At 37.3% G+C, this 12,151-nt stretch overlaps 1 protein-coding gene across 2 annotated transcripts in view; it reads left to right on the top strand.

Annotated features, from left to right (window-relative positions):
• The window catches only part of ANAPC10 (anaphase promoting complex subunit 10), a 37,446-nt gene extending 32,948 nt beyond the window's left edge, over nucleotides 1-4,498 (top strand). The window contains exon 5 of one of the 2 annotated variants that reach the window (XM_084262994.1): nucleotides 4,120-4,498. In XM_084262994.1, coding sequence (XP_084119120.1) covers nucleotides 4,120-4,350 — 231 coding nt within the window. In that variant the 3' untranslated portion in view covers nucleotides 4,351-4,498. The remainder of the gene's footprint in view (nucleotides 1-4,119) is intronic. The other variant, XM_084262995.1, reaches the window with a different exon arrangement.
• Nucleotides 4,499-12,151: the final 7,653 nt, after the last annotated feature.

Here is a 12,151-nt window from a genome sequence, read left to right as displayed (position 1 = left end):
ACAAAAATCATGTATTATGGTGAAGGATGTTAGTTTACTGTAAATATAGCTAACAGCTTGGGTTGGGTTTATAAACTTAGTAGAAGTAGCAGTTTGAGTTATGCCACTTGAAAGACGCCACAGTTTCTGCTGAATTTCACTGAGTATGGAAAAGAGGTCAATATTATATTTGAGTAGGCTTAAATACAACAGAAAAGACTTCTTTGGATAAATAATTTCCTATCGTACTAGCAGGCCAGCAATACCAGTGTAAAAGAAGCTTCCCCATAAAAGCTCTGCTCTTGTGTTCCTCAAATTTCTTTGGCCTTGATGGATTTTAAAAATTCTTATTTTGTGTGGTTTGAAATTTCTGTGGTAAAACACTGATCAGTTGTGATAGTAGCGTTGCCAAATCTATATGGAATACTATAGCACCTCTGGAGTACACAAAGTGAAGAAACAGGGCGATTAAATTGAATGGGGAGGAGCTTTCCATTGGGAACATTATGTCTGCTTTGGCATTCAAAATAACATGAATTACTGGAGTGGGAGTGTATGTCCATAGGTAAAGCTGTAGCACGCAGAGGACAGGAAAAATAAAGCAGGAGAAGAGATAGATAAGAGTATGTAACAGCAGCAAAGGACAGGTGAGTGATAATATTTTCATTTCACTTTTTTTATCCCTTTGTTCCTTTATTTTAACTTTTTTCTTGTTTACCAGTTGTCACAATGTATAGTATTAGAAGCAAATTAAAAATCCTAAACAAACCTACCGTAGGCTCTTGGTATATGTAAGATTAGTCTAGGGCTACAGGAACCGTTCTGAGTTATTAATACTGAACTTGCATTGAGTCTTTCCTGTTTCCCTTTTTTTAACCTTTTCTGGTAAAACACAGAAGAAAACTTCCTTTTTTTTTTTTTTTATTTCACTCTGGTAATTAATAGCATAGCGATTTTTAAAACTTTCTTGGAAGCCAGTTAATTGTGACTGGTTGTTGATGACCTCTGTAGGAGGAAAAAAACAGGAGGAGAAAAACAGGAGGAAACTTAATCTAGTATTTTTCTCATAGTGGACTTTTGCTGTACAGTTGGGGTGAAATGTGTGTCCATATACACACTTTCAAAGGACACAGTTGACAGCAAAGTCAACTGAAATGGATTTAAAGTATGGTATTTACTATAGGTAGAGCTGCTAGTGCCACCTGTACTTAAGGTTATGTGACCCTTTCCATTTTAAGTCTTAACTCTTAGTTACTTTATAACTTTTGCCAAAGTTCAGTTCAGACAGATTTTTCCATGCCAGATGTCTGCTCTGGGTTGATTTTTTTTTTTAAAGTTTCTGCCAAGCAGTTCTGTTCCAAGAATAAGGCTAGTGAAAAGTATGCTATTTTGCTTGTGAGAGAATATTCTGGTGTCCTCCTTTGATGCTGCAGTGCCCCCAAGCTCTGAAGCAAGGATTTGAAATTTGGCAGTAGTTCAGCCTTTGTGTTGAGGATGTGCCTTTTGCCTCCCTGTAAAAATCCACCCAAATTTCCAGACCGGTTTACAAGGCTTTGAAAGATTGCCATTTGCATGGGCTTAATAGGAACTTCTTAAAACTTCACAGTAAGTTCCTTTAGATTCTGTTCACACTGGGAGTGCTCCAGGCAGAGTAGAGCTGCATATTTCATCCCACTTCTGCTAGGAATTGTAACTGCTGGATCCTGGTGCTGATATTGAATTAAGAGTGGGCAGCATTTTGTCTTGTACAACAACCACTGCATATTCCCATGTCCTGATTCCTCCCTGGTGAAGGACCTGGGCCCTCTGGAAAAAAAATCACTCATCTGAAAAAGCATGACAGATGTGGAAGAGAAGAATTTAGTAGTGTGTGTATCTGGTTTGTACTATTCTCTTGGTTGCAGAAAATGTGTGTCATCCTAGCAAACATTACTTCCTTTTTTAGTGATGTCCAGACAACAATCATTGGGTATTGTATTTAAACTGCAGTGGTTGAGTGGCTCTTAAAGTTTTAATAATTTTACTGAGTATGTAGGCTGAATATATGTAGACATCAGTTTGAAGTTACTCAGTCTCAGTACAAAAATCTTATTCAGAAGTCAAAAAGCAAGAAGTAGCTTTTTCAAACATTTAAGTCTAACAGACATCTTGCTCTTAATATGTTGTAGTACAGCCTCCGACTTGATCCCAAGTATCACTTGTGTTGTCCCAGAGGCAGATTTGGAATGGGGAAAGGGTTCTATTCTGAGTATGAGTCCAGGATTTGTACAGTAAAGGAAGTGTGTTCGTCTGTTACTCTGTGTGTTCCAACCTGTAAGTGAAGCAGAGGTTTCAGGAATAAAAAAGGGACTTTGTGACAACTGAATGTTGCTTGATGAGTTGTGTACAGTTTGTGCTTAGATGTGGTGTTTTCATATGATGTGCTCAACTGTTCCTAGGTGGCTGCTGAGGTTGTGTATTCTAGTGGCTGGTTTGAGAACTCTTATGAATTCAAACACACACAGGCACTTAACACTGCAAGGGAGATCAGTGGGAGCTGAACCTTGTGTAAAATACTGTGTTACAAAGGACAGTAGAAATCAGGTTCAAAGTACATGAAATGTGACACCTGGAACTAAGGAATATTTTAATCTAACCTTATGCCTCAGTTGCCAGGTTCACAGATGTAGAAATTCTCTCTTCTCTGTAGAAAGGCTGGTGAAGAAATTGGTTACCTTTGTAGCAGGATTGAAAAACATCATGCTATAAAAAACAAAGAAGCTTATGGCCATCTTCCATTGATCAGGGATGAAAGAAAGCATTGATAAATATGTAATAAAAAGCTAACTTATGTGATAAGATACAAATATATTAGTAAAAATACCTTTGCAGCTCTTAATTTTCCAATTATTACTGTTAATAATTACCTTAAAATAAAAGATGTGATTTTCTTTGAATTTAACAAGCATCCAACTGTCTTGTACGAGTAGTCCAATTTTGCTAATCCCTTGATAGTTCTCTTGGTCTGTTTCATACTGATCAAGCATAAAAATCCCAATGTCATAGCACAAACTCAGATTGTCCACGTCAAATCAGCAGTCAAAATTTGTGAACTACAAATAACATTAAAATGCAAGTATAATTAGTAATAACATTTTATTTCTTTTCTAAGTCATAGCCACTTTTACCTTAGACTAGTTGAACAAAACATTCCTCCCTCAGAACAGCAGTCCTATTTGCTTAGCTGTGTGAAATCCACTTGCTTGTGGACAACTGTGCTGCCTTTTGTCTTTTTCCCCCAAGAGTTCTGCTTACTTCTGTGCTCTTCCATAAGTATTTTGAGCTGTGCTGTGAAGTTGGGCAACTAGCTTTAAACAAAAGCTGCTACCACACTTCTGCATAGCATCCAGCTTGATTCCAGCATGCTGGTGGGTCATTGATGTGGTTTAGAGTTAACAAAATGCAATTCTGTTTGACCTTTAGTTTCTGTAGGATTAAAATTAAAAAAAAAACGCACTGGGTTTGTTGGATAAAATCCTAGGAAAAATGGTTCAGAATGTGCTTAAATGGCTGTGCAGCAATTATTAGTTGGCATCTGTCTTGACACATAGGTGAGGTGAAATCCTGCATTTTTTCCTCCGTCAACTTTTTGTCTCCCTCTTCCCCAGTCCCCTTAGTGATCTAAGGAATTTCTGAAAGCCCAGACTTCAGACTTTGTATGGATTTAGTTTCCTGTGTAAGTCATTCTTGTATTTTTTAGTTCAGAGTGCCTAGATATAACAACTTAAAGTTAAGATGCATGTTTTCCATCATCTTTGAGCAATACACTTCAGTTAAAAAATCCAAATAGTACTGCTGTCTTGAATTTGTACTCATCTGTATTTTAATATTGATTTTTATTTTAAGGTTAAGGCACAAAATGAAGGGTCTGTTCTGAAAGACAAAAGCAAGCACAACTGTAGTCAACCAAATGAATTTGTCTCAAATTGTCCCAGGAGTAAATTAGCTATGAGTAACTGTACTATCTTGAATTTATATAAAAAGTAACTAAAACCTGATTTACAAGACTCTGGCCAATTGAACAGGTTTAATATGTGATCACTTACAGTAAGTATGTTAATTGTTTCTGAATCTTTGCTTTTCTTGTCTTGTTTTTGGCAGCAACTTGAATTAGTGGAACCAAGCGGCTGGATTCATGTTCCTTTAACAGATACTCATAAGAAGCCTATTCGCACGTTTATGATTCAGATTGCTGTTCTAGCTAATCACCAAAATGGAAGAGACACTCACATGAGACAAATCAAAGTGTACACCCCGGTGGAAGAGAGCTCTATTGGTAAATTTCCTAGATGTACAACAATAGATTTTATGATGTATCGCTCAATAAGATAAAATTTCTCAATGAGAAATAATAAAGGCATCTTTTTGATGGCAGTATCATTGCTTAAGCATTCAAATACCTAGAACAGTTTACTACAGTGTAATTATAGCTTTGTTTATACATTGTATGATTTTGAAATAAATTATCTGTTACAGTATATATCTGTTGCAGTCTTTTGAGTGCTTCTGTACTGAGAGGAAAAAAGCTGTGGGTGTTTTAAAAGAACATATTTCCAACCAGGAATCAATAACTGATTCAATACAATACAGTTCTCTTTTCAAGTGATTTCTTCGCTTAATGGTCATGGAAATAGCATGTTCTATGATGTTACTGTTCATTCCTTTACCTGAAAGTTGCTCTTTAAAAAGAGTGTTCTTCTGGAACAGACACTGCTTAAAGACATTACCAGTAGTATTTTCCCATCATTGCTTTTGTGTTGTATTCCTTTTCTGTGTAGGGTTTTTTCTGCTTAGTGACTGTCTGCATGGATCTAGGCCTTCTGCTTCAGGTATTCTGTGATTCTGTAATCTACTTCACAAAGGAAGGCACCCATAAGAGTCATCAAGTACAACTCCCTGTTCCTTGCAGGACTACTTGAAACTAAACCATGTGATTAGGACCATTGTCCAGATGTTCCTTGAACTCTTGACAGGCTTGGTCCTGTGATTTGCTTACTTTCCTGGAGAGCCTGTTCCAGTGGCTGATAATGCAGTGAAGATGACAATGATATGAAGAACGCAGAATGTTTCCAAATTACTCATTGTAGTATATACGTTAATACAGATACACAGAGTATAGGTTGCTCAACTGGAGGAGAGCTAGGAATGCTCCAGCATCATTCAGCAGTTTTGTCCTCCTGATAAATTGCACAGTCTTTAGGAGGGCAGTTAAAATGGGTGTTTCCAGATAATGAACCTTGTAAAGAGGTCTGTGACAAGCCAGAGTTCTCTATTTAAATGTGGGTTCAATCATTTCAGGAGGAACTTAATAATGATTTCCCATTCTGTGTAAAGGATGTATCAACAGCAGAAGTCCTGTTGAACTTGGGTTTTTCACCCAATCTGTCAGTTCAGTGGACTCTCTTATAAAGGCTGGACTTGTACATTCCTGTTCACTTATTTGAAGCAGAGTTTTTACTGCTTCATATTTTTGTCAAAAGAAACCCCAACAGAACCCCTTAACCACAAAACCCCTGGATCCTAGGCAGTTACTTAGTTGATAAGCTAATAGATTTTTAAGAAAGGACACTTACTAAATATGCAATTTTCCTGTTTTTCTCCACAAAGAAAAGACTGCAGTTACTGATTCTAGCTTTGTATTGTCAAGCCATTGTTCCCTCCTTAGTGATTCTACCACAGATAATTATGTAATTCTGAACTCTGGTCAGTAACACTTAAAGTTACTTTGAATCAAAATATTTTGAAGTATTCTTTTTCTCTTACCTGTCACCGTTATTTATTACATACTTCAGTAGTACATGAATTTATTTTCTCATCAGTTCATAAAACACCAGTCCTTGACGTGGTTGTGAAAACATTCAGCATGAAGCACCCCCAAGAATGGTTTGGGTTGCATGAACAATTAAATGTGTCCAGGTTAAGAATATATATTTCAAAGCAGTACCTGTTATCTTCAGGCTAATGAAGTCAAAGTAGCATTGGTCTATGATGAACGTTATCCAGTAGACTAGGAACAAGTCTGTCAGCCCAGTCTTGCTTAGCTTATTTCTGCCCTGCTTCAATAGGCATCAGTTTTGGATTTTTTGAAAGCTATTCCTGCTTTTATTGCTTTTTTTTTTTAAAGCTCCTGTGTCTGGGCAGGAAGAGGTGCCAATATTTGTATCCAAAATTTGGAACTGTTATTTCTGCCAGTGTAGTAGAATGAGCTGAAACCCAGCTGATAACTTATTCTGGTACTCTGAAATCACTGGTGCTGGTCAAGTGGTAAACTGTGTTAAAGTGGATGATGCTAAGCTTTGTTGGGGAGGGGAGCTGTACTTGTGAATTAAATTTAATGCAGTCTTGTAGGAGATGATAGTATGCACAGGGCTCTTCAAAGGTTAAGGCTGTGTGGTTACATTGTCTGAAACTACATATGCCAGTATTTATTATGTTGCCAGATATTACAGCCTCCATGGTTGAGCCTCTTCAGAGGCTTCTGTGGCTGTTCACTAAGCTGCATCTGTGAAGCAGTTAGATCTATGGTCCTTCCTTCGCCCTTTAAAGTAAGTATATTCTTAGTACTGAGTGGAAGCAAGTGCTCTGTGGTAAGACCGTGGGAGTGAACTGTGAGTCATGACAATGAGAGTGGGAGTAGATTAAAAGGGAGAGTACAACTAGTAACTACTTCAGCTGTTGATGACAAAATAATATATGACCATGCCTGAAAGGCAGTATAAAAATGGGGGCTCGTTACTACAGTTTGTATCTTGCTGTTTGGTTTTCAGTATTACTTGGAAACAAGTGCGGTGGCCTTTCGAAGTCCGTCTTCAATCTTTTCTGTGGTGTTTCATAACAGCTGCAGATACATTACATTGGTATTCAACATCTGTGCGAGTACGTTTGTTTTGTAACTTTTTTGGTACTTAGTCACATCAGGCTGTTTGATTTTTCAGTGATGAGATCCTAGAGGATTGTGTCTGAAAATAAAGCAAGTTACTGCCTTTGTGTATTAATATAGTTCCTGGTATTTGAATTGGGGTGAACTGCCAAACCATTGTAGGATGTCACCACACATGTTGTGTTTAGCTACTACTTTACTACTACTCCTGTTTTACTACTGCATTTCTTGCTCTTTTTTTCTTCAGACACACAATTGTCTGAGATCTTATCACTTGAAAGAGCAACTTTATGCGACAAAGCACCAAAATTGCTTAGGATACAGACTTTTCCAAAGGCTGAGTTTGAGAATAGACAGTTCTTGTAATGTTAATTTAGTTAAAGCTTATATGTCCTAGCCATGTGCTTCTTCAGAAGGTTGTGTAAATTATAGATAACAGCTGATGTGTGCTGGAGATCTAAAACTGCAAACCTAAAGAAAAGCCAGCATGAGTTTGTTCATGTGCATTTTCACTGCAAAGTTCCCTTGGACTCTTGTAAATAGCACTGATGGAATACTAGAATAACTTTCATCTTGATCATAAGTTTGCAGGGATTTAGTGATAATGGGAATATTTTCGCTTGATATTGTATTTTGTGCTTTCTGTTTAATCTGAAAAAAAAAATTTCTTTGCATCCTTTAACAGCATCTTACGTTCATAAGTATTTTGTTTTACCTTTCTCTACATGCACGCTTTGGTTCCTGGCTAGGGGGAGACAAATCCTGAGTCTGTAGCCCTTCTAGTATGTCCAAATTATCAGCTTAGTAGAAATTAAAACAGAACTGTATTTCTAGAAAGCATAAAGTCAACAGTTAATCTATTTGCCCTACAAGATATTTTTATAACTGTTAACAAGAGACAGGTTGTCAACTTGTTGCCAGCTGAAAGTATTTTTTTAATGATCAGCAAACAAGACTGCTTCTTCAAAACGGTAATAAAATAATCAGATATTTGCGAACGTGGCATGCTGAGAATTATGACTCGGTGCCTAAGCCTTAGGGTGTAGTTATTTGAGCATTTTTGACTTGTTTCTCCAAATATGAGACTAAGGTATACTGGTTGCAGAGATATCTAATCTTAAATAAGAGAGTTTTTATAAAACGTCTCAAATTTTACAAAGTATATGCTCAGAAAATATTTTTGCTATTTGTCAAATAGAAGTATGCAATCATAGCCTTGTTTTTAGCAAGGTGACTACTGACTGAAGATACTAAAAGCTTAGAATTGAAGCCAGTGACATGTCTGATCTAAAGGTTTTAGAGAGTGGAAGAGTGTATACTTGTATTCAGTAATCACTAATGCTTTTGGCTAATAAAGGTTAAACGCTTCCTCAGTAAATGTTTTTACTAAAACAATGCTCCGAGCAGTGTACTGTAGGTATATCCATACTTGAAAGATGTTTCAGAGGCACTGACTGTTCTTCCCTACTCCAAACCACAGGACTTGCCCAGCAGACCTGTAAGTAAGTTCCTGGTTTAACAACCTCATCTATAAAGACAAATACTTTCTATGCACTGTTGTTGTTCTTCATGTGGAGACTGAAATTATGCTGGATTGTTTTGTTATTAGTGTAACTTTATCAAATTTGGCTAGTTTATCAAGTAGAGATAGTTTGAGAAACTGAACCAAAATGATTGGTTCAGAGTTGTTTTCTGAATCATTATAAAACTTTCCAGAGCTATCTGCTGTGAGTAATGTTCCTGGGGAGAGGAGTGGTAGCTAGGAGGACACCTTTATTCTGTCATGCTGTATTGTAGCAATACCTAAAATATTTGATAATTTATAGTCCCTTGTTACTAATGTGAAAAGTGACTGTAACTACAGACATGAACTTTCTCTTTTGTTTAACCATGAGTTACAGAAAAATTTCAAGAGTGAGAAAGCTATTTCTAAAGCCTGATTTGCTGCTTTGAAAGCACGCTGGTAAGTGGATGAGCATTTAGTTACACTGTTTTCTGTTAAAACTGTAGGAATAGTGCTCACTAATTTCACCAGAATATTGGGTTAGATCCTGGTGAATATTAAGTTAGAGGTGCTTTTAAATCTTAGGTTTTCAAATTTTTGTTGTAGTCTGACTAGTTGTGCTATTGCATGATCACTTTACCTCAGTCTTGTGTGTTCTACGTTTTCCTCACTTTAATATGTGAAAGACAATTGCAAGTTGCACCATGGCTGAAAAGTCTGTGGTTTTCTTACTTTGTCAGGATATACAAGCATCCTGATCTTTTCTGTTTAATTGCAGTATCAAAAGCAGAATTACAGGGGAGATGAGAAATGAAAGGTAGGAATCATCTTGTTTTAAATTGTGCAGTGTGGATTATTTTTTTCTGCCCCTATCACATTGTCCCTTGCTGTTAAAGCAGACAGCAGTTTATAATCCCAAATGGATTTACTGAAAAGCTGAAGTACCATAAAAAGGATTAAGTATCAAGACTGTTAATATGTGTGAATTGCTCTGAGTAGCTGCAGTATACAGCACAGATCATACCTCAGTCACGGGGTTGTGTTTTCCATACCTTTTGTTTTCTTATCTCAGATGTCTGTTGCTGAATTAGTGTTTCTCTCTTGTATGAGAAATAGCTGATAAACGGTATAAGATTATGGTAGCATTAAATTAAATGGGAATGGAAGACTTATTGATTCTCAGAAATCATGACTTGACAGTGATCTGAATCATCACTTCAAATACTAATAATTTAGAGGTTTAAAAACTTTTTAAATGCTATGCTATGTCTGTCTTCCTCATGGAACAGACATTTGACCCCTTGCATAAGTGAATCCTTGCTTTAAATTAAATCTATACTTACTTTTCTCTGTAGACACCTAAGAGGGAGGTAACTGAGTGACCTGGGACTTGAGAAACTCCTGGTGAAATGAATGAGAGTAACTGTGTTTTGACTAAGTCACGTCTGTGTGTCTTCTCAGTACAACAGTGTAAACAAAAAAAGCAGATGGCAGGAGAAGGAGCAAAGAGGTATTTGCTGCTCCTGGTTTCTAAAATGGAGAACAGCAAAACATTTATATTTTGTTTAAGCTCACGTAGGGAGTCTCTGGCAGAGCTGGATGGTGAAGCCATACCTCCTTTGTCTATCTTCTCTTTCTCTGTGAAGCAGATTGTCAAATAATGATAATTTAAAGATGCTCTTCGCAGTAATACAATTCCTGTATGTAACTCCATTTTTAAAGTTTAAACTGTATTTTGGGTTTTGCTGTTCTAGTTCAATCTGTAGAGTTAATACTTTTGCCAACAAGTGTCTGTAGGTGTACAATTGAAGCACTTCAGTTGCACTTTGCTGCTTGCTTTTAGCTTACCAAAAAGGCCTAGCATGCCAATTAGTGGAAGAGGGATAAGCTGCCTTATGTTCTATATGGAATATTTGATGTGAGATCAGTACTAGCTTGCTGTCTGTCTCAAAGATCTGTGTATGTGCCATTTTCCATGCTTTGTTTGCTGTAAATGTGGAGTCTGAGTGACACTGATGTTTATTTTTTTATACCTCTTCCATACACTAGACTTCAGGTGACTCTTGCTCAGAACCTCAGCTACTTAAGTGTGAGTGACCCATCTAAAGCATCACTTGCCTAATTCTATAACTGCTCTAGTCTTCACAAATGTGCATTAGGCTGTGAGTTGGTTGGAGCTCTAATTCAAGGTCAAATTATTGATTAACCGACAGTTGACATGTAGGTAGTTTTTCTTAGAATCGAAGGCTTTATCATGAAGTATGAGAAATCAAGATCTGAGATGAGTCTTGGGACTTGCTTTTCTTCATCTGTCATGGTAATTTAAGGGAAGTCATTGAAACTTGATTTAGGCTTGAAATCTGTTTAAACACCAGACACACACACACATATGTCCAGTCAGCAGTACTGATTAGCAAAACCACATGAACTTGTGTGTAATAAGTTAAATGATCGAAGACGTTGAAGGACCATGGAGAGCTGCTGGTTAATGGGAGGGCCGTCATCACTTCCTAATACAAAGTGAACCACATCCCTAGGCAGCAGGCTGTTGCTTGAGAAATCCACACCTCACAAAGCAGTAACCAGCAATAATTGTGATTGTCTTGAGACAAGAACTGCAAGTGAAACAGGTGCTTGGGGGATTCATACCACCTCCTTGGGAAGTAGAGAGCAGAGTGCCACTTGCACCCTTGTCAGGGTGACAAGTCTGGACATGGTAATGACAGCTGAATTTCATTATGCCCTATAAAGAAAGAGTCAGAAGCTAGTGTAGTAAACTTCTCATGAAATCCTGAAGACTTCAGGCGCTTCAACCAGAAATACGTGGTTGTGTTGCAAAGTGAGCAGTGGGTTTTTCTATCCTCCTATTTTCCAGAAGGATCTGGGCTACTAATGAAAAAGGTGAGAGGTTTTGCTGTGCCAGGTCCAACTGAAAGAATAATTGGTTATCATTGCTGTAATGTATTTCGGTATGTGAATAAATTATGGAGAGAATTTTTAGTGGTTATTTGTCTCGAATTTACCATCTGGCTGTGCAGCTTCAGTAGAATGCCTCACAATTCTTTGAGATCATTGGCGTGAACCTGGATTGATGCCAGCACATGCTTGTCTGTGTGTGGGGAAATGCAGGTTCAGGGCTCTGAGGTTATAATGTGCAGTAAAAGGCTTATGCTTTGAGAGCCTGACCTGTTTCACCAGTGGTAACCTTGGGGTTTCTATTCCTAAATGTTGTCACTGTATGTAACTGGCTATTAAACACTGATCAGTTGATTACAAAAATGCTTTGCGTTCCTTTGTATGCATACACAAAAATAGCTGTTTGTTTAATGTTAAACTACCACATAATTTTACTACTTTAATTAAATGCAATAGGTTTTTGCTGGAGCATGAGATAACAATCTAAATGCAATTAAAATGTTCATAGTATTAAGAGTACGTACACTGCCCTCCAAAGATGGGATTGCTGAGGCTTCCAGGCAAAGGTATTGGGTGGTCTGCTGTTGGTTTGGAATACTTAAGTGTTCTGTTTTAGATCAGAAAGGTGTTAAGGTGCTTTTATAAAACTGTATAAACCATCATTAAACATTGTTCATTGAAGTAAATTTTAAGTAATCCTTCATGTGACATATTTGCTGTAGTTCCAGGCTGACATTTCAACAAGCTGTTTTACGTCAGCCTAACAATTACCTGTGACAGTTTCTCCATTTGCACCAAAGAATAAACATTTCTTGCAGCCAGTCAACAGTATT

Source organism: Gallinula chloropus (genome assembly GCF_964237585.1).
Source record: "Gallinula chloropus genome assembly, chromosome: 4".
NCBI classification, from domain to species: Eukaryota; Metazoa; Chordata; class Aves; order Gruiformes; family Rallidae; genus Gallinula; species Gallinula chloropus.
Note: the sequence above shows the minus strand (reverse complement) of the source record. Positions and strands in the feature narration are given on the sequence as shown.